This window comes from Podarcis gaigeae (genome assembly GCF_964106915.1).
Source record: "Podarcis gaigeae genome assembly, chromosome: 1".
Lineage (NCBI taxonomy): Eukaryota > Metazoa > Chordata > Lepidosauria > Squamata > Lacertidae > Podarcis > Podarcis gaigeae.
This window is the reverse complement of record NC_139678.1, coordinates 7,511,279-7,534,059: the sequence shown is the minus strand read 5'-3', so window position 1 is coordinate 7,534,059 and position 22,781 is coordinate 7,511,279. Positions and strand designations below refer to the sequence as shown.

Here is a 22,781-nt window from a genome sequence, read left to right as displayed (position 1 = left end):
AGAGGTGAGATTGGTTTTATAGAGCTGGAATCCTGTTCTGACCCAAGGTGGATTTTAAAATTCATGTGCTTTTTATCCGGGAGTAGTGAGGACACTGATTCCTCCATCCTTTCTCTTGTTCATCTAAAGAAATGATGTTAATAGAGGGTGAATGTTCTTTTTAGTGGTGCATAGAATTGAGCCAGCCCTCTGGCTTGTCTCTGAAGAATAGCTGAACTCACAATTGTCCAGGGTATTATTGTACTGTGGTGTTGGCTAGTAAGTGTAAGAATTGCAGCTATTCCCTCTCTTCCCTCCCTCCCCTGATCCCAAGGCCTTGGAGCTTTGCCAAACAGCATTTTTCTGTGCATGTATGTGGAAGATAGGAATGCAGTGCATCCTACTTGCTCACTGGTTAAAATTTGGTCATTGTTTCGCATGAAGGACGTTGACTCTGCTCTGTTCTCAGACGTATGTTATGGGCAGCTCAGTCTTTGCACAATCTTCCAGCATAACCCTTGGAACCCTCAGATTTATCCTGGTGTTGCACATCCAGTCAAATCAAACACCTTCTGTTTATATCATTTGCTAGGGTAACCCAAGGCTTGCGTGAGCAAGGGTACTTACTGTAAGCCCACAACTTCGGTGCATTTAACTTGTACAGTTACCAGCTATACACACAAGAGGGTACTGGGAGAAGCGACTTTGGGAATCCCATTGAACCCAGTGTATTTTGACTATACATGATTTTGGTTTTAGACACGATCCCTGAAACATAACTTATGTGAAAGTAGCATGCCAGGATCTGAAGAGTAGTTGGACAAGACGTTCAAGGGTTGATTACTGCAATACGCTCTTCTGGGGGCTACCACTGGAGACTCTGAAACATATTATCAGTTGCTAAGGGTACATTCACATTCCCCCCCCCCCCCCGCTCTGGCCAGTTACACAGCTTGCTAATTTGCTTCTGGGCAAATACAAAGTGCTGGTTCTAAGCTTTTCAGCCTTGGACTCATACCTTCAAGTTCACCTTTCCCTGTTTGAGCCAACCTAGCAGTTGAAGGCAAGTCAGAAGGCACAGTTTACCGTCCTCTCATTACAGTGGATCGTTACTGTATAGTAATGGCTAGAAGCAAGAGCTCCACAGTTATGACCCCACAAGCGTTGGAACTTCCTTCCTGAATAAGATAGGAAATGGCAGAAGCAGTGGCCTGATTTAAGTAGATACACATGTAATGCTGGTGGTGGATTTGAGTATTTATGGAGAAAAGCCTCTGTACATGTAAAACACCTTGTTGGTTTGTTATGACTGAGGAAGTGATGTGGCTGTTTTTAGAGAGAGCTGGCAACATAATTTAAAGTTATGACTGGAACCTATCTTATCACCGCAACAAGTTATAACAAGCTGGGGCGGGGGGGGCGGGGACACACAAATTGTGAGCAAGTTACCAAAGCTGTGGATTAGTATACTGGAGAGGAGATTACTACTGCTAAGAACAAAGTTCTTATCCATTTGCTTTTAAACTGCTACAAAGCTAATTTTTGAAGTGTAGTTTTGCTATTAAAATGGATTCTGTAAAACTACGTGTCCTTTCTCCTGGGTGGATAGAAGAATATAATCTTATTTAAACCAACTGGCTTTTGAAATAAATCCAACTTCAAAATGGATCTTGAATTAAATATAAACATGTCTAAATTCATCATCACTCAAAATGGAATGCATGCTCTGCTATACTGCAAGTTACTTTTGTCGTGCTGCCTAGGTCTAGAACCTCACAAGGGGGGGGGGGTACTACTTATAAAATAAACCAGGATGGTGCGATTGTACCAGCTGAACTTGCCTTATAGTGAATCAGTGGTTATCTCCTGCTTGGACTACTGTAACGCGCTCTACGTGGGGCTACCTTTGAAGGTGACTCAGAAACTACAACTAATTCAGAATGCGGCAGCTAGACTGGTGACTGGGAGCGGCCGCCGAGACCATATAACACCGGTCTTGAAAGACCTACATTGGCTCCCAGTATGTTTCCGAGCACAATTCAAAGTGTTGGTGCTGACCTTTAAAGCCCTAAACGGCCTCGGCCCAGTATACCTGAAGGAGCGTCTCCACCCCCATCATTCTGCCCGGACGCTGAGGTCCAGCGCCGAGGGCCTTCTGGCGGTTCCCTCATTGCGAGAAGCGAAGCTACAGGGAACCAGGCAGAGGGCCTTCTCGGTAGTGGCGCCCACCCTGTGGAACGCCCTTCCAGCAGATGTCAAAGCGATAAACAACTACCTGACATTCAGAAGACATTTTAAGGCAGCCCTGTTCAGGGAAGTTTTTAACGTGTGATATTTTACTGTATTTTTGGTTTTTATGGAAGCCGCCCAGAGTGGCTGGGGAGGCCCAGCCAGATGGGCGGGGTATAAATAATAATAAATTATTATTATTATTATTATTATTATTGGTCGACCTGACCCAGCCATGTCAATGTTGATTGGCTGTGGCTCTCCAAGATTTCAGGCTGGAATCTTTCCCAGCTCTACCTGGGGATGCCAGGGATTGAAAGTGGGGCATTCATCATGCAAAGCGGATGCTGTACTACTGAGCCATGGCCCTTCCTTTCAGGAATGGTTAGATGCCAAACAAGCCAATTGGTTTATTTAGCAGTTAACCATGGTTCATTGTTTACCAAGATCCTTGGTTATTACCTAACATGAAGCTGAGATTCTTTGAAACTGAATTCAAGGGGAATGGGGAGGCCTTAGCCTGACGCTTAGTTCATGCTCATTCCATCATGGTTTACTACTCCACATGTACTGGGTCAGTATTCGCAAAAGCCTTTGAAGTTCCTCCCTCCATAGAATCATCTCCTCTGTGTTATTGCCAAGCTGGCTTGAAGTGGAACAGTCTCCCTCAGGAGGTTGTGGACTCTCATTCCTTGGAGGTTTTAAAGCAGAGGTTGGATGGTTGTCTGTCATGGGTGCTTTAGCTGAGATTCCTGCATTGCAGGAGGTTGGAATAGATCCCTTTCAACTCTGTGATTCTATGAAGTATTGCTAAGCTTACAGTGGCTGAGGTCAGCCCTTGCTGAATAATAGTCAAGTTTAGGATGGGATGAAACACGAAAGGGAAGAATATCAGTCAAGAAATGCTTAAGAACATAAATGAGACCAGGACCCTTGTCCGTGCAGAAGTCTTTTTCTTTTTCCTTGAGCTCTTTGGAGCTCTTAGTTCAGGCATGCATTGATAATGTCTGTAGGCTTGGAAACCTAGAAGTACCATAGAATGAGCTTCCTGTTAGCTGCCTTGCAAAGCTTGCAAAGCTTGCCTGGACCTAGTTGGCAATCCTTTCCTCCCTTTGCCAAAACATTGCAGCTAAAATAAATTGCACCTACAGTATGATGACGGTAAAGCAGCAGAATTCCATCTTTGTAAGAAGCTGTGTAATTCCACTCCTTCCCAGGCTTGGAAAAATCCTAGACATCAAAAAGCTGGTGCTGATGCCTAAGAATGTCTCCTTTCTACTCTCCCTGCATGGAACTGGAAAAAAGAGGGGAAGGGGGGGGGGAATTCCCAAACCCCTGATTCTGGCGCCTGCAACTCTTCCATAATAACAGCCCACCAGTCTGCAAGTCTATGTTTGCCTTCTTTAAACCACTTTAACAGTGTGAGGTAGGGGGAAGAAGTGCAGTTGGAAAGCCTTTGGGAGTGACAAAAACGGAGGAAATGAGGTAGGGTTGTGACTTGGTGGTAGAACACACGGCTTGCATGCAAAAAGTCTGTTTCATTGCCTGGCATCTCTGACTTGGGCTGGGGATTCCTCCTGTTTAAAACCCTGGAGAGCCACAACAAGTCGTTGTAGGTCAGAGGTAGACAATGTGATGTTCTCAAGATGTTGTTGGCGTCCAGCTCCCACCAGCCCCAGCCTGTGTGGTCAGGGATAATGCAAATGAGAGTCCAACAACTTCTAAAGAGAGCGCACCACTCTGGCTACCGTTGGTGGAGATGATGACCAGGCTACCTGGCGTTCCCTATGTTCTGCTTCTTAGAGAAGCTTATTCATTCATTCTGTGCAGAGCCCTCTCACCAAATGATATAAGAGAATACTGTTATTGCTGCCGCCTCCTCCGAGTTATCTGCCAGTGCATTTTATGCCATTGACACTCATTGCTTCAGTCTTTTTAGACTGGGATCTCCATGTCTCACTCCCCTTGTATGGGGGCTCCGCACAATGTTGTCCATTTGTGTTGTTTTCCGTTTTGGAGGCGCTTCACAAAACGAATTTCCCTATGGGGTTGCTTCGCAAGATGAAAAAATTTTGCGAGTTCCCGTGGTTTTTTTCCGCTCCCCCCCCCCCCCGTTTTCCTAAGCCGCTTAACAGCTGATCTGCTGATAAGCCGCTTAACAGCTGATCGCTAGAAGCTGCTAGACCGCTGTAGCGCTAATCCGCTAAGCTGTCAATGGGCTTGCTTCGCAAGACGAAAAAACCGCTAGACGAAGAGAATCGCGCAACGGATTCTTTTCGTCTTGCGAGGCACCACTGTACTAGGAGCCATGCATCTGGAAACAGCCCTTAGCATAGGATTGGAAGTGAAAATGTTGGGAAAGGAATTCAGGCATGCAGAGATGAGCAATACCTATTGGTATTGGGGGACTTCAACATCCATGCTGATGCCACTCCCTCCTCACAGGCTCTGGACCTGGTGTCTTCCATGGCGACACTAGGGCTCTCCCAGTTTGTTTCAGGCCCCACACACCAAGCAGGCCACACGCTGGATTTGATCTTTGGCATCGGTATAGATGTGATCATGTTTCCTTCAATGAAGGTGCCATGGTCTGATCACTATGCTCTGAAAGCCAGGATTGACGTTCCACCCCCACCCTGCTTGGGTGGCGAGCCAATTTGGGCTCGCCCACAGAGGCTGATGGACCCTGATAGATTCCATCAAGCCTTGCGGGACCTTTCTCCCCCTGGCGACTCATTGACTGAGCTTGTTGAGGCCTGGAATACCCAGCTCCTAGCAGCCATCAATGAGATCGCACCTAAGCGCCCTCTGCGACCCCGCAGAAACCGGGCTCCCTGGTTTACCGAGGAGCTCCGGAAAATGAAGCGGGACCTCAGACGGCTAGAGCGAGTATGGCAGGGTGCCCATGACGGAGCTTCAAGAACATCTTGTAGGGTTTTTATGAAAACCTACGAGATGGCAGTGAAGGCCGCTAAGAAGTCCTACTTCTCGGCCTCCATTGCATCCGCTAGCTCTCGCCCGGCGCAATTATTTAGTATAATTCGGTCTTTAACGTCCCTTGAAGGACAGCCAAATTTAAATAACAATTTGACACACAGCTGTGAGGCATTCGCGAGCTTTTTTGCGGAGAAGGTCTTGTTGCTCCGCCATGACCTCCCTGCCAATTTGGATACAATAAAGGAACTGGAGGCCCCTCGACTGTCCTCGGGTTCAGTATTAGACCACTTTGACTGGATATCCCCAGCCGACGTGGACAGACTCCTCCGAGCTGGAAAGCCCACCACCTTTCCTCTCGACCCGTGCCCGTCCTGGCTGATTAGAGCGTGCCCAGACGAGGTGCGGGCCCCCCTGGGGGATATCATCAATCTGTCCCTTGGCACCGGGACATTCCCAGGGGAACTGAAGGAGGCAGTGGTGCGCCCGCTCTTAAAGAAAACATCATTAGATCCTTTAAAGGTAAAGGTAAAGGTACCCCTGCCCGTACGGGCCAGTCTTGACAGACTCTGGGGTTGTGCGCCCATCTCACTTAAGAGGCCAGGGGCCAGCGCTGTCCGGAGACACTTCCGGGTCACGTGGCCAGCGTGACATCGCTGCTCTGGCGAGCCAGAGCCGCACACGGAAACGCCGTTAGATCTATCCAATTACCGCTCGGTTTCGAATCTTCCATTCCTGGGTAAGGTGATTGAGAGAGCGATTGCTGAACAGCTTGGTAGGTTTCTGGATGAAACATCAGCTCTGGATCCATTCTAGTCCGGCTTCCGCGCTGGTCATGGGACCGAGACGGCTCTGGTCGCCCTAACAGATGATCTCCGCAGGCAGCTGGATCGAGGCGGGTTGGGGCTGCTGATTCTTCTAGATCTGTCAGCAGCCTTCGACATGGTCGATCACGAACTCCTGGACCACCGCCTTGCCGACGTGGGGATCCAGGGCACAGTCCTTCAATGGCTGCGCTCGTTTCTCTCTGGTCGGGGACAGAGGGTGGCGCTTGGGGGGGAATTGTCATCCCGCCACTCCTTGGTGTGTGGTGTGCCCCAGGGTGCAATACTCTCCCCGATGCTTTTTAACATCTTTATGCGCCCCCTCGCCCAGCTTGTCCGGAGTTTTGGGCTGGGCTGCCATCAGTATGCTGATGACACCCAACTCTATCTGTTGATGGACGGCCACCCGGACTCGGCCCCAGACACACTGATCAGATGCCTGGAGGCTGTGGCTGGATGGTTTCGTGGGAGCCGGTTGAAGTTAAATCCTTCGAAGACAGAGGTCCTCTGGCTGGGACGGGACGACATGGGACTGAGGGGGCAACTCCCATCTCTTGCGGGGGTGCAATTAGTGCCAGCACCGTCCGTTAAGAGTTTGGGTGTAATCTTCGATACCTCCCTCTCCATGGAGGCGCAGATTGCAGCTATAACAAAGGCGGCATTTTTTCATCTCCGCCAAGCTAAGCAGTTGGCTCCTTACCTCTCTCGCCCTGACCTAGCCACTGTGATCCACGCGACGGTCACCTCCAGACTGGATTATTGTAACTCGCTCTATGTGGGGCTGCCCTTGAGACTGACCCAGAAACTCCAGCGGGTGCAGAATGCCGCAGCGAGACTCCTTACGGGGTCTTCGCTTAGAGATCACATTCATCCGGTGCTATACAAGCTGCACTGGCTCCTGGTGGAGTACAGGATCAGGTTTAAGGTGCTGGTTTTAACCTTCAAAGCCCTATACGGCCTAGGGCCCTCGTACCTACGGGACCGCCTCTCCTGGTATGCCCCACAGAGGAACTTACGGTCTTCAAATAAAAACACCTTGAAGGTCCCAAGCCACAGAGAGGTTAGGCTGGCCTCAACTAGAGCCAGGGCTTTTTCGGCTGCGGCTCCAACCTGGTGGAACGCTCTGTCACAAGAGACAAGGGCCCTGCAGGACTTGACATCTTTCCGCAGGACCTGCAAGACAGAGCTGTTCCACCTGGCCTTTGGTCAGGGCGCAGCCTGACTCCCTCCTTTGGCAATCTTTACAAGACTTTAGTTTATGGTTGCCATTAATTTTGATTTTAATTCATTTTTATAATGTTTTATAATGTTGTACTGTTTTAGTGTTGTTAGCCGCCCTGAGCCCGGCTTCGGCTGGGGAGGGCGGGATATAAATAAAATTTATTATTATTATTATTATTATTATTATTATTATTATTATTATTAAATTGGCACAGCGGCTCCATGTGGACCAGCGTTAGAAACTGAGATATGAAAGCTAGGAGCTAAATGGCACTTTAAACCTAGGTTGTTGGCGCAACAACAGAATGTCTAGGCGTGCTTTTCTTATAACAAGAATACAAAGCTGGAAATGAATGAACTGTAGCTAAAATATTATGTTCATTTTTTACATGGCCTAGTCCTTCCGTTGCCCACCCCCCTAATATTCTTAAGAGGATCTTTTCTCCATTCTTCAGTTAGTAGCTGGAAGTGGGGAGGCAGAAAAAGGTCCCCCTTTCCTTCCACTCTGAAGCTTTAATCTGAAATCTTAGCCACAGTAGTAGCGCCGAGAGCTCAGAAACTGCTCACGCTAAAGAAATTCCCTGTTGCAAAATCCACCTAGAACAATGGGAGTTTCGAACACTGATGTGGACTTCTACTAGAGCTTCTCAATTTCACTGGAAAGCTGCTACTGTATATGTGTTCTTGCCCAAGATTTGCAGGTTATGCTGCAGAGCCTAGACTGCAAGTCAGAACCAGAGCACCGAGGTCAGTATAACAGCTTGATGACATCTGAGGGTAGCTCACCAGACGGTACAGATTCCCTGGTATGGTTGGAATGGGAGGCATTTACCTAGAGGATATTTGGAGGGCTGAGATTATTGTGTTCAGCAAATGGCTTCATTGGATCAGTTTAATTGAGAGAAGAACAAGAAGATTTGAGTGAGTCTCTTGTCTCTCTGCCGTCGTCTTTTTCTGTTTAAAAGCAATCCGAAGGAAGAACCCTTAAAAACTGTATTCCATTAAAGCTTCTCTCTGAGATGTTAAGGACCAAACAGATACTAGCAGAAATTCAGCAGGCTTTTTCTGTCAAAAGTAAAATTACCTTAGTTTATTTGGGGGGTTTGCAGCGAGGGCTTTTGTGTGTGTCTCTCTTCTAATCATGGAATAATTTCAGCACCAATAAATCTTAAAATTGAGCATCTAGTGCATTTGATAGGCATTGGATCGCACCATGGCAGAGAGGCTTGCATTTGGTGCCAAACTTAATCTGTGCCTAATGCAAGCTGAGCTTGCCTGGGAACATGCCACTGTATGTTGCCTCCCCTTTGTCAATTTCCTTAAGCTTGAGATGATTGTGGGCAAAGCAGGGTGTTGTCTGTGCAGACATAGTTTTGTACTTTAAAGCTGTACTTCTCAGGTTCTGGAGCCTCTGGTGTCATGGAATATAAACTGTGTGGAAGTGGGGACCTACACAGAGAACAGAAAGGATTCAACTTAGTGCCATTCTTTAAAACCCTTTTAAACCCTTCTTTTAAACCCTTTTAAACCCTTCTTTTAAACCCTTCATCACTTACATCACTTATATAAATGAATAACAAACTATCATTATAGCAACAACAATACTCATCACATTTACCTAAACCTTGCACACTCAATTACATGTAAAAGCCTGGATGAAAATATGTCTTTTCTAGATGCCCATAATGAACATCCATTAATTTTCCCCAGAGTTGCCATAGTACATGGGTAGGCAAACCAAGGCCCGGGGGCCAGATGGGGCCCAATCGCCTTCTAAATCCAGCCCACGGAGGGTCCGGGAATCAGCGTGTTTTTACATGCGTAGAATGTGCACTTTTGTTTAAAATGCATCTCTGGGTTATTTGTGGGGCCTGCCTGGTGTTTTTACATGGGTAGAATGTGTGCTTTTATTTAAAATGCATCTCTGGATTATTTGTGGGGCATAGGAATTCATTCATCCCCCCTCCAAAAAAATGTAGTCCAGCCTCCCACAAGGTGTGAGGGACAGTGGACTGGCTCCCTGCTGTAAATGTTTGCTGACCCCTGCCATATTATAGAACTTGAGTTTTCAGGTTTGTCTAAATGTAAACAACTGTTTCAGACCTCCCAGGTTGTAATCATAGAATTGTAGAATTGTAAGGGACCCCAAGGGTCATCCAGTCCAACCCCCTCCAATGCAGAAATCTCAACTAAAGCATCCATGACAGACGGCCATCTAACCACTGTTTAAAAACCTCCAATGAAGGAGCTCTTGCTTCTCCTTGTATTGCAGGCCTCCAAATCCCATAGCTGCAGGGTTGGAAAAGAAGCTCTGATAGAGCCCAACCAAAGAACCAATAATCTCTGTTCATTTAGCTTTCACATCAGGGCTTGGGAGCAGTTTTCACAAACCAAATATGTGAAGTGAATCAGCAGTGGGTATTGTTCTGCAAGAGCAGCTGATTTCCCATATCTGTTGGGCGAGGCAGGCAAACCAACTGTCTTTAGCTTCGTAGAGAAAGTGGTAAGTGAGGTATAAAAAATGTTAAAATAAATTCTCAGTGATTTGAGCATATTGTCAAGCCTAACCAGTAGACACTGTGGCTCCGCCTTCCAGGGGGGCCTTAAAAGCACATTGACTGCAGATCCAAAGATGGTCTTTCGCTACCCTTCTCTCTCCTTTCCTCCTCCCACTCTAAAACCCTGAGCTGGGGCTTGTTTTGGTACCGGGCAGCCAGTGTGCTTGAAGCACCCCATCCACCCTGTGCCCAGATACAGTGGTACCTCAGGTTACATACGCTTCAGGTTACATACGCTTCAGGTTACACACTCCACTAACCCAGAAATAGTGCTTCAGTTTAAGAACTTTGCTTCAGGTTAAGAACAGAAATCGGGCTCCGGCGGCAGCAGTGGGAGGCCCCATTAGCTAAAGTGGTGCTTCAGGTTAAGAACAGTTTCGGGTTAAGAACGGACCTCCAGAACGAATTAAATACTTAACCTGAGGTACCACTGTAGTCAGCCTCTAGCCTCTCTCTCCAGATGTAGTTATTGTGCCCTCCAAATCTCAGCGCACCTGTGGGGGTGAAGCTTGCTGCCTACCTTTGCCCTAAGCTGCAGCAGAAGGCCAAGCCTCCTCAGAGTAGGGCCTTCTCCAGAGGCCATGGTGAGCAGAATTGTTGGGCCTGTGCTCATTATGTGACTTCAGCAACTCTCTTATGTATCAGTCCCAGGTCTTGGAGTTGTAAACCCCTGCAATGCTTTGCAGAGCAAGGCCTGCTGAATTGCAGGCGAGGCTTTGCCGCTCAGTGGCAGATCATGGGCCTGTCTGATGCAGTTGCATTGCAGAGGCTCAATAACCCCCTTGTGCTCTTATCGCACAAGGTATTCTGCCCATATTGCCCGCTTGCTTTTTTGTAAATTACAGTAAAAAGGTTAGCCTTTTCTGGAAAAACCATGGTGGCGAAGTGAGCCCACATATTGCAAGGGTGGGCAGTTTTAAACCTGAGTCAGTGAGGCTAGCAAAATAAGATTCCTGATAACACTTATTACAAAAAAGTGTATTTTAAGAAGAACCCTTGTGGGTGGCTAACCAAATAACTGAAATTGTGCCTAGGCCTCCCTCTCCCCTCTGCTTCCTGGTGAAAAACCAGAATTTCAACAGATGGGTTTCCCAAGAGATCTGGGGCGATATATGTTGGCATGCAAAATTTCTGGGGCCACACCCTACATTGCAAGTAGCTAGGAGTGGCTGGGAGAGAGTAGCTCTTCCATGACTTGCCACCATACTTGAGACAAAACTGCTGCTGGGCCCAATGGACTGGTGGTTGGACTGCTAATAACCATGTCTGTTCCGGCAGCTTTAAAACCTAAGAAGAGGTTTGTTGGATCTTCAGAGCAGATATTCAGCCAGTCCAGCACCCTTTCTTTCCCAGCAGCGATGTCTGGCTCATCCAGCAGACCTCACAAGCTGAGCATGAAGGCAATTGTTTTTGTCCCCAACACTAAATATTTTTTTTTGGGGGGGGGGTGTACTTCCTTTCAACACCGAGGTTCCATTTAGCGATTCTGGCTGATAGATTCATCAACTGTTGTTTCCAGTGAATCTGTCTGATCCTTTTTTGACAAGTTAGCGAATACGCTAGTTGCCGCAGCAGCCACACCTTGAAGTGAATTCCATTACACTTCATTAGAAGTGCTTCATTACCCATCAGTTCTGCCCTGGTCATCAACTCATTACTGAGTTTTATTATTGTGGGAGAGAGGAGTGTTTACTCTTCCCCAATATTACATAATTATTTAAACTTCTATTGTGTACTTTCTCGGTTGTATACCCCCCCCTAAAAAAAATAGAGTGGCTGCTCTAATTACAATTTGACCCTAAAGCCAAACGTTGATTGCAGGAAGTACAGACAACAAGGAAACATCCTCTTTTTAAATTGTACCTTTGGATTCAAAGCAGCAAGCAAATAAATAGTTGTCATGGCTTATTTATACATTATTTTATTGGAGAAAGGATCCACAAAGAGAGTGCACAGCATTCAAATCCTCCAATTTGAAGTCTTAAAACAGAGCATTAAAACTGAGAACAAATAGCAGGGAGGAATTTAAAGCTGCCCCTCAAAGCATGCCAGAACATTAAAAGTTTTAACAACTCGCCTAAAGAAACCTGCATAAATGAGAGAGCCAACCTCTGGGGTGTTGCAACCAAGAGGGCCCTGCCCCTCATAATGCATATCTGCCAGTGCAGAGCCAGGCCACAGATGAACACTGTGAATAGGATGCATTCACGTGGAAGAAAGCAGCCCTCCAAATATTCTGAGCTGTGTGATATGTAGGGGTGTGAATGTGTTGGTTGTAAATACGTAGAAGGACCTTGGACTATCTTTAGGGTTGGGCAGATGCCTATGAGTGGAGGTGTTATGCTTTGTAGACAAATAAAAAGAAGGGAATGACTGTAAAAAGTTTCGTTTTGCTAAACATTTGAAGCAGGATCAAACTCTCTGATGATTATTGACATGCAAATTCTGCAGACCACCCACATTTCTTGAAAGCATGAGATGACTGTGCTTCCGAAAGTCTTTTCCGGTCATAGATTCCCAGAGACGTGTTTGCTGTGTGTGTCTTCAGGGACACACCTGATCTCTAAACATTGGAGAGTGTGGTTGAGCTGCCGTGAAAGCTTACAGATTTATTTATTTATTTATTTATTTATTTATTTATTTATTTATTAAATATTTATTAAAGTTTCAAAAAAGTTACAAAAATGAAAAGGAAAAGGGAAAAAAAGAAAAAAGAAAAAAAAGATACAAAATACAGAAAAATAAAGACAGTTAAAAACATTTCCCTCTTTCCATGTCTTATCTTTCATTAACTTATTTCCCTGACCTCCTCACACCTCCCTTTTTTGTATTCTAGTTCACTTAAGTATTCCAGCAAATCCTTTCCAACTTGGTTTTTATCCTAATAGTTTATCTTAATACAGTATATTATAATATTACATTCTGCTCTTTCAACAATTAAAAAAAAAAACATTTTTTACCTAATCTTTTGTATCATTTCTGCTAATACCACATTACTTCATTCCAACATCCTTCTAACATTCCTGAATTTTACAATGTTTCTGTAGATAAACTTTAAATTTTTTTCCAATCTTCTTCCACCAACTCTTCACCTTGGTCTCGGATTCTGCCAGTCATCTCCGCCAGTTCCATATAGTCCATCACTTTCATCTGACATTCTTCCCGGGTGGGTAAATCTTATGTCTTCCAATACTTTGCGATGAGTATCCTTGCTGCTGCTCTTGCAGAAAGCTTACGGATTTAAAGCTGCCCCCATAACTTTGCTGTGGACTCCGATACTTTTCTGCGCTTTGCATTTCCGACTTGTTGAGTAGTGTTGCTCTTTAATCTCTCTGGAGCTGTGCCCTGGGGCGTAGTTGGTATTGGCACCAGAAGGCCCTGAACTGTGTGAACTTGAATGGGGGACAAGGAAGCCTGTGCGTTCTGAGCTTGGGTGTGTGTCAGATGTGAGCGGCGTCACAGCCTGCGGGGCTTCTACTTTTGGCCCACAGGAGGAAAAAGGAGGGCAGCGCCCATTCCAAACCAACTTTGCAAACAATGGGCTGTAAATTTCACGATAAGACTCTCATTGCCAGTTTGTTTGAAAATAGCATTCAGGTGTGTGAGAGAGATTTCCCTAGGTTAAAGAAACGTAATTACAAACAAATTGGTCCAGGGGTTTTTGTGCTAAGTTCTTGGATGTAGGGGAAGAATCAAAAGGGATTTGCTTCCCTCCCTTGCATTTTGTGGGCATCGATTTATGGAGAGGATTTTAAAAAATGAAAATGGTGTACAACATCGTAGAAGTGCTCCTAGGAAATAACCTGCAAAAATTCAGAAAGATGCCCAGCATTTTCCAACCAAGCACCACTACCAAGGAGCAGCTTCTAGTCAGAAAACCTTGTCCACTACTGATAGTTTTCATGTCATGATTCCCTTTAATGTTTTAAGGAATCCCTCTTCTTCCTGTATTGCTTCTTTAAAAATGGACTTTAAAAAATGTTTGCTTATTAACATCTTTCTCTATTTCTTTGCAGATTTATTCTTATAGGCAGTAGTGAAGAAAAGCACAATGGAATTCTATGAGTCGACCTATTTCATTGTCCTCGTCCCCTCTGTCGTGATTGCTGTCATCTTCCTCTTCTTCTGGCTTTTTATGAAGGAAACTCTGTACGATGAAGCCCTCGCGAAACAAAAGAGGGACCAAAAGTTTCCGCCTGCTAAGGCTGATAAAAAGAAGGCAGAGAAGAAGAAGAGCAAGAAGAAGGAGGCTCAGAATGGGAACCTCCATGAGTCTGACTCAGAGAGCGCCCCTCGAGACTTCAAGCTATCTGATGCTTTGGGGGCAGAAGAGGAGCCTATTCCTGCTGCCCCTTTGGGTGTGACAGAGGCCCCCAGTGGCCTCCGAGAGAGGAAGAAGAAGGAGAAGAAACGTAAAGGTAGCCCGGAGGAGCAGGCACCCAAAGATCCGGACAGCACCAAGTCTGGAGGGAAGAAGGTGGAGCCAGTACCTGTTACGAAACAGCCCACCCCACCGTCCGATGGAGCTGGGTCAAAGAAGAAGGCGGGACAAAAGAAGCAGAAGAATGGAATAGGTATCTTCATGCTAGAATTTGGGGTTGGGGGTGGTGGTTTAGTTTAGCCAACTCTGGTTCCTAAGCTGTTGATGGATTAAAATACAAAATGGCACAGTATATCTTTACTGCTTTCTCTCACCTCCACAAGCGTTGCCCTAAGTAAAGCTTTGCTCCCGATTTAAAATACAGTGTTTTACAGATAGGCCTTGATTGATGATGAATTCAGGCTGTGCAAGCAGAGTGGGTTTGGCACTCTTGTACAGCAAACCCACATCCCCCCCCCAAAAAAAAATTAGACACTTTTGCCATAAGGAAAACTAATCTGGAAATCCTCTGGAAAGTGTGTGATAACACTAATTCCCTGATGTGGTGTCATATAGTCTTCCTGCAGACTTTGGGCTCAATAAGCAGGTTGTCTGAAAGCAGCTTAAGTGTCTTGTTGCAGAATGCTTCCAAAAGAGGTTTGGGGTTATTTTCAGCCCCTGTGGAACTGCTAGCTAACTCCTGCTGCCTCCATAGAATTGGACTCATTTATTTCTGCTCCCCACCCAATAAATCCCACACTTTTTGGTGCTGTATTGTACTAAGCCGCCGTCTTATCTAAGGATAGCAAAGATGGAAATATAAAAGGAGTGGAGAATAGTTTCAGCATGAGGCACTTTCTTCACCCTGCATTTGATCACTACTGTTAAGATATAGTAAAAGACTTTCCAGTATGCTTGAAAGCTAGCTGGTGTCACAGGTTCAGCATAAAAGTTCTCACGAAAGCATGCAGTCTTTCCTCATTTCCAGATTACTTCTGCACCAGCATCCTCTGTTGCAATTGCTTGATGTTCTTGCATTATACCAGATTGTTATCTCTCTACCAGTCCCCTTCCACCCTGTTCTCTCTTCTCTTTATTTTTTACAATAAAAATGTGCTGCTTTTTATGTGCACGTTTGATGATTGCTACTGAGGTGCTGCTGCAAGATGCTCTATATGTTGCAGTTTTTAGGCTTGCTTTCTTTTTTTAGAAAAATACTGCAGTGATTCAATATTCTGAAGTGTAGTTAACTTGCTCTCACGGCTAATCTCCCTAGACCTGAGTCTTAGCAGCTCTGTGGTCTGAGAACAATACAAGTGAGGCAATGTTTTGCAAAACTTAGTTTCAAAATCAGATGTGGAATAAGGATGCGGACCTTGCTGCTTAACAACCCCATGACTTCCATGAAGAAGTGGCTCTTTAGTATTTCAGTAAATGCTTTGCTATGTAAAGTTTCATATTGGCATTTAAAAGTTTGCCTGCTACCTCTGGTCTTGGGGGGCTGAACCCCCAATAGTTCTGCACCTCCTGGTGTTCTTAGAGCAGAGTTTTGCCTCGTATCTGTGGAATGCAGCTTCAGAAACAGGCATATTCTGTTGGTCCAAACAAGCTTTTGGGCTATTCAGAACTTGTCCCCAGACCCAGATGTTCAGAGTAAAACAAAAAACAGTTTTGGTATTACTAATCCACTATTCATTCTTGGTTGCAGTTCCGTGTTAACTCTTTTGCTGGCCTATATTTAAAGCCTTCTGCACAGGTGCTTCTGATAAATAAGTTATAACTACTTCTGTTTCTTTACATATTAGCAAAATGTTTGTCATTATGATAGGAGAGGGTATGTACGGAGACAGAGCTTGTATATTGTAAGGATCATGGTATTATTATTTATGTTTGTGTGTAAGCATGTCTCACTTTGGCACAGTGACACAGCACTGTGTTAGATGGCACCTAACACAGGACAGTCTCTAGATTATTTACAATTGAATTTTAAAACATACAATATTGTTTGTATGCTTCCTGTTGAGTGGAGTCACCCATTTTTGGGTGCTGGGCAAATTTTCCTCTGCATTGTTCCCAAGTGCAGTGTGTACCTTCTGGCTTCCCTACAGAGGTGAATTCAATTTCATAATTAAGTAAAGGTGAAGACTTGGAAACCGATGGAGCTCAGCATTTATACCATTCCCCTGTATCTTGAGATCGCAACCATTAACAATTGAGGCTGTTCTTCCTTGCATAGCCTCAACCTGTGTTCCGGTTTCTTGGTCATGTGAAGAGTGTGGCAGAATGTTGAGGTCTATCTTGACAGTGTCTAAATACATGCATGCACACATACCATGTTAGATCACTCTAAAGCCTGATGTGTCTTGTCTTTTATAGATGACCAGGACGCCAAGACTGATTCATTTTTGTCCCCGACTAAAAAGCAGGATCCTCTCCTGTTGCATCATGAGATAAAACAAGAAAGTGTATCAGGCAAGAAGAAAGTTTCTGCAAAGAAACAAAAGACAGATAATGGTAATATACAGATTTCTCTTTCTCACTCTTCTATTAAGATCCTTTCATCGTCAGTGGGGATGGAGTAACTGCCATGAGTTTAATTTTCAGGATTTGTCCTCTGAATTCTGAGACACTGTTCAAAAATGTTTGGGAAAATAGGGTACTCACCAGGCCAATTCAGAAGGGGGAAGGAGAAAAGAGCCTGCAGAACAGGAGTTCATTGACATACTGTATTTGATGTGATTTTGTCAGGGCTGATTCAGAACGTAACTTTCCAAGTTTCTATTGGATCTATCTAAATCTAATGACGTTTTGACCTATACAGGATCTTGTTAACTTTGATTGATAGACTTACGTATGCTATTGCTGTTCTCATTTCATTTTTCTCTCTCCTTTCCCTGTGTGTGCTCATTTTTGATGCCGCATTACAAAACAGCTCCTCCCTGCATTGATTGTCTGTGCATGTACATGCATGTAAGCACATTTACAGAATGACACTTTAAAAAATGTATGTGTGTAGTGAGATTGTTTTATTTATTTAAGTTTCTATTCTTCCCTTCCTCTAAGGACCTCAAGGCAGCTTGTATAATTCTCTCTCTTTATCCTCTGCTTCCAATTTTATACTCCTATTACCCCTGTAGTGTTAAGTTAGACTGATAGAAGGTGACAGGTCCTAGTGAGCTTCACAACTAGTGTTAGAAACTCAGATATATAAGCTAGATGCCAAACGGAATGTCTAGTTAGCATTTGGGAGCCAGAAGGCTCAAAAGTCGTATTTTTCGAGAAAACCTTTTGGTTCCTGAAATTCATTCTGGTTGTGCAAATAAAATATCACAGATAGAATTCTACAGGGTGTGTTGTGAGTTTGCGAAAACAGGCAAGATCCGAGGATCCCCAGGCATGCGCCTCCAGAGGTTGGAGACATCAGGCGCCACCCTGGGACTGGGCATCTTCAATGTGCCGCAAGTGGCCAATAGCCAGATGCAAAACGTGCCTGGCAAATTTCGACCGCTGCTCACAACTGAGTGGGGTTTAGAACCCTTGACTCTCTACTCAACCACAATGCCACACTGACCCAATTGATCATTTCATGCAGCCTGATGAAGCAGGCACTGCTTCCCTATGAAGCTTTATTCACAATAAACTTCTTAGCAAGCAGAACTTTCCATCTGCTCTTAGTGCTTTAAAGCTCAGGGCAGGCCGTGTTTTCTTCTTTTGCTGTTACTGTTTTCCTTTTCAGGAATGTGCCTAGGTCACTTTTGTAACAAAAATGAACATCAGATTCTGGTCCATCAGTATTTATCTGTCTCTGAAATCTTTATTCTGTCTTCCTGTAAACCGCCCAAGGCAGTAGGGTTTGACACATGGGTCAAGCAATGGTATGTCAAGAATCCAGGCAGTAACTCTATGTCTGATTTAATAGCAAGCACTGCACAATCTTGGCTTCTTGTTGTCCTCTTGGTCAAGGTGAGCGGCATGGAGGTGCTCAAATGATTCTCTTGAAGGGGCTGAAACAAGTCTATGTGGAACAGCTACTCTGTGAGGTTACTTGTTCTCATGGGTGCAGAGGAGCCTAGTTCAGATGTTATTGGCCAGACCATGGTTTGTGACTGCCTCATGGTTCCCCCTTTCTCTCACATAGAGTTCCTTCTCCCTTTCCTCACCTGCCCTGACCATGGTTTGCTGTGACATCCAAATTGGGCAAACCATAGCTGCCTGCCACTAACAAGGAACTTCAAACCATGGGCTCTTAAGTCCATTTCATGGTTTCAAATTGTTATTTCTGTGAGAGAATTTCTGATCTGCTTTCCGGGTTGTTGTTGTTTTAAAAAATGCCCAATGTGTCCAACATTTATAATTTGAAACAGTAAGAAGTTTCGAAACAAAACAAGCAAGAACAACTAAGTGCAATCAAACTCTGATCAGGTTGAAAGTCTGTAAGACTGAAGAAACGTTTTCCAGTGGCATCAGAATTAACCTCATTGTGCAGGGCAGCTAAGTCTCCTGGGCAGGGAGTTTCTCAGCCTGGGTGCTGCACATGTTCCACCCAACAGCATCCTGGAAAATGGCAGGATATGCACAGGGGTTTTCCCAGTTAATCTTGGTGGAGTGACAGGATTCATATGGGGAGAGATGGTTTTTGTGAATGTGCTGGTTCCAAATCAATAAGGCTTTAACGGTAATGGCCAGCACTTTGCATTGAGATTAGTCAGCAGTCCATGAGCCTGCAAATTGCTAATGACTTGCAACCTCATGGCTTGGCTACATCCAAAAACAGGCCAGGGAGAACACAGGCAGCATCTGTGATCTGCACTGAGCAAGAGTTTGAACCCTGCATTAGGGACACCCCGCCCCCCGAAAAACTCTAGCTCTCAGGATAAATTAATGGTTCAATTAATGCTTTCAAATCATTTTTTAAAAAAATTAAAAGTAGTGTCATTGGGCGTATCTTCCACTTCCTTAAAGCTTGTACCCTATACCCTTGAAACTATACTACATCATGTGATTAGAAAAAACTCAGAAAGTTTCATCAAATGGTTGAGGGGTGGGTGAGAAAGAGACGTCTGTGCTGAATGGCAAGCCTAGACATGGAAGGGTTATGCAATGGGGAAGGGAAATCTGATGACTAGTTCTCTTGGTGCCTAGGTGTGGATGGCAGTTCCTGTATCAAGGCCTGTTGGTGCAGTCAGAAGAACTGTTCTGTGTGTCTGTAGGTTGTCCAAGACCCAAGGAATGGGGTTGGTGGAAGGAGTGTTCAGGCATGCTCTTTTTCCACCCCTGCAGCCTGAAGGGGTCAAAGAGGAAGTACAGCTAATGTTGGCCACATAAGCAATAATTGTTGCTTGGATTATTAGACTTGCTTATGTGGGTGAAAGACGCAAGGTGAATATTTAAGGTGGTTGCAGCACCATCTGCTGGAACTGTGGCAAGGATTCAGCAACCGATGGCCTAAGCTTTTTGTGTTTGTGTTCATGTCAGGTATGCAACAATGCATTCACTGGTACATGTGCAGCTTCTCATGCCTTTGTGTGCTGAACCAGGGTGTAGAGAGTTGTGGGACTTGCAATGCAAGGAGCCAAGGTTGCAGCTCCACAGTCTCCGTTGATGGTGCCACATCTGATAACCATGTGGTTGCCCAGCCATACTCTACAATTAAAGCTTTTCAGTTGTTCTCTCCCATGCATATTTGTGTGTGTGTGTGTGTGTGTGTGTGTGTGTGTGTGTGTGTTTGGTTACACTCAGGTCTATGCCACCTATGAACTCCAGCGGTGTTGCATAATAAATTGTGAGCTGTGATCTTTAGTAGTGTTGCATAATGACTTCTGATGACAAAGTGAGAGCCAAAGTTCTTACTCCATTCTTAATTAAAGTTAAAATAACCTGGAATCCTTTAGGGTTTTCTTACCCTGATACAGTGTGTCTTGGGGCTGGTCGAGATCTGGTTTTCAACATCGCAATATATGACGAAGTCTGAAATAAGGATGGAGCTTTGTAGAGGCATTGGCTGGCTTCATGGATTTCCCCACATTGTGGTTTTTGCACAGAGCTTGTGTGCGTAAGAGCGTGCGCACGCGTGCACACACACACACACCATGATTCGTGATACATTGCCAGGTCAAAAATTATGAAACTGATAAATTTCTGAATAATTGAAGCACCTTTTGCCTGTGTTCCCTTTGTTCCCTAAAACTCCAGTCCTGACATTGGTAGACGAGCCTTTGATTCATGCAACGACTTATATCCCTTTGATGGATAATGCTGACCCGAACTTGGCAGGGGAAAAGAGAGAAGCGGCTGACTTGGTGAAACAAGATGGGATTGAAGCGCTGCAGAAAAGCAACTCCAAGAAGCTGAAGAATGAAACCGACAAAGGTACTGCGGTCGAGGGCATGGCAGGGCCAAGGGAGGCCTGTGGGGTTCTGCTGCAGAGCGTGGAAATGCGGTCAGTGCGGCGAGAGCTGAGGTTTCCTTTCCATCATGTTTCTCTCCTTCACGGTTGAGGAGAGATGTGGGCAGATGTGCAATTTCCTGTAAATGGGCAGGAAGTAGAGGGAATCTTTCGGAGTTTTAGTCTTGCAATATAATTAGCTCCGCTCAGTCGCCCTCTTCCCCCTTCCCCACCAGATGTGCCTCTCTGAATGACATTTGAATCTCGTTAGCTGTAGAGTTGCAAACCTGAGGCTTGGACGGCAGTATGGCCCTCCAAGCCTATCTGTCTGGCCCCAGGAGCTCTCACCACACTGTACTCACTGCTAGTCCTGCTTTGCCCTCTCCTTGTGTGTGTTTGCCTTGCTGGAATATGCCCTTGAACCTGCTTGCCTGGGTGGGAGGGTAGAGGGGGTGGGTGTACCTAGGAACTAGCCTACTTCAGAAAGGTGAAATTTGCATCGATTGCCCCACCCACTTTTGCCTCTGGCCGCGCCCACCCTGGAAAGTCACCCAGAAGAGAATGTGACTCTCGGCATGAAAATGGTTCTCCCCGCTTCTGAGTTAGCTGAATGCTGTAGCTATGAGAGACAAAGCAGGTTTCGCTGCAGGTTTTTACTACTGGTTAAATCAGTTTTCCCCAAACTTGGGTCTCCAGCTGTTTTTGGACGACAACTCCCATCATCCCTAGCTAGCAAAACCAGTGGTCAGGGATGATGGTCCTGGAGACCCCAGTTTGGGAAACACTGGGTTAAATGGTACCAGAAGCACAATGTGACTATGTGAGCATTGGTGCGGGTGGCAAATAATATGGACTGAGTCCAGTCCTGCATGTTACAATTGCAGCAGGACATACTGGCCAATCTTTTTGGCACAGGATCCTTTTAGCAAGCAATGCGAATGAAGCAAAGCTTGTGTACACACACACATTTCTTGCAAAAGACCCTTGTGTGAACGGTAACAAATCGATGTGTCCTGCAGCAGTCATAACATGTGGCTGTCTCTGAAGCCTAGACCTGGCAAACGTGCACATTGGTTATCGCGCCACAGTTTTTCCGGTGTTGCCTCTGCTCTCCCTTCCCCTGCCCCACTCCCCATTCCTCTAGTCTGGCTTCCTTATGCTGTTGATACCATAATTTGCAACCTTACTGTTATTATTGACTCAAAGAAAACGGAGGTTAGTGGCTGCACAGAAAAGAAAGATAAATAGCGGCCGATGGTTGTAGTTTTAGACATTCCCCATAATCTGTAGCCTTATCCAAATGTAGCTCATTCTTTTCCTGTGAGGTCTGGGATTTGCCGACCCAAATTAGAAACACTCCCCTCTGCAGATCAGTAAGCTGCTTCTTGGGGGGCATCAGAAAAGGTTTTCCCTGTCTTTACTGGGAGCTCTGAGGACGCTTGCTTTGAGCCAAGCTTTCCCCTTGTCAGGGCCTGGTGATGTTTACATTGGGCTAGCCTCTTTGCTTAAGGTTTGATACTGCCTTGCTTTAGGGCAGAGGCCCGTGGTTGTTCCAGAGAGGGCATTATTGCGTTGCTCCAGCAGTAATCTGGGACTGACACAATCCTGCATGGATTTTTTAAAATTAGTTTTTATTAAATATTTTCCTGTGTTGCAGTTAAACAGTTAAACAAGGAAAAGTATGAATAGCATCTCCACTGGCAATTCATAGTCTTTTCACAGTTCGTTTACAATTCAGTATGAGACACTATTGTAATAGACATTGTGCAGTAGAGGGAAAAGAGAGGGGAGGGAGATTTGGGGAGTTAAATGATATTTCGTTCTATTGCATGGTGTTTGTGCAGGGTTTTTTTGGCTGGTGGCAGTGTGATTTGTTTGTATGTGTGAGGAGGGGAGCTGTTGGGTCACATTCTGTACCATAAAAGAACACACTTCCCTGGTCCTCAATGGCTTGTTGGGTATGGAGAGCATCTTCTCTGATAGTGTACCACAAATCAGACTCCCTCAACCTGGTGTCCCCCAGAAGCTGTGGACTACAACTCCCATCATCCTGGCCAGCACAACGTTGAATTCCTCCCGTAACAAACATGCCCCTGTATGTTAAATGTTGCTGGTGGGTTTTATTGCAGAAAACGCCGAGGTAAAATTTAAGGACTTTCTCTTGGCTATGAAGAATATGATCTTCACAGAAGAGGAGGCCTTGAGTGTGGTGGAGCTGCTGAAGGAGAAATCGAATGTGATTCAGGACGTTCTGCAGAAAGTAAGTGCTACTTTGGGTCACAGCACTTGAC

The 22,781-nt window shown here is 45.3% G+C and overlaps 1 protein-coding gene across 13 annotated transcripts in view; it reads left to right on the top strand.

The window, feature by feature from the left end:
• KTN1 (kinectin 1) overlaps positions 1-22,781 on the top strand; it is a 102,663-nt gene that overhangs the window by 19,221 nt on the left and 60,661 nt on the right. For all 13 annotated transcript variants that reach the window (XM_083731262.1, XM_083731260.1, XM_083731270.1 and 10 more), the window contains 4 exons: positions 13,762-14,319; positions 16,482-16,619; positions 20,298-20,474; positions 22,620-22,750. In XM_083731262.1, coding sequence (XP_083587388.1) covers positions 13,797-14,319; positions 16,482-16,619; positions 20,298-20,474; positions 22,620-22,750 — 969 coding nt within the window. In that variant the 5' untranslated portion in view covers positions 13,762-13,796. The remainder of the gene's footprint in view (positions 1-13,761; positions 14,320-16,481; positions 16,620-20,297; positions 20,475-22,619; positions 22,751-22,781) is intronic.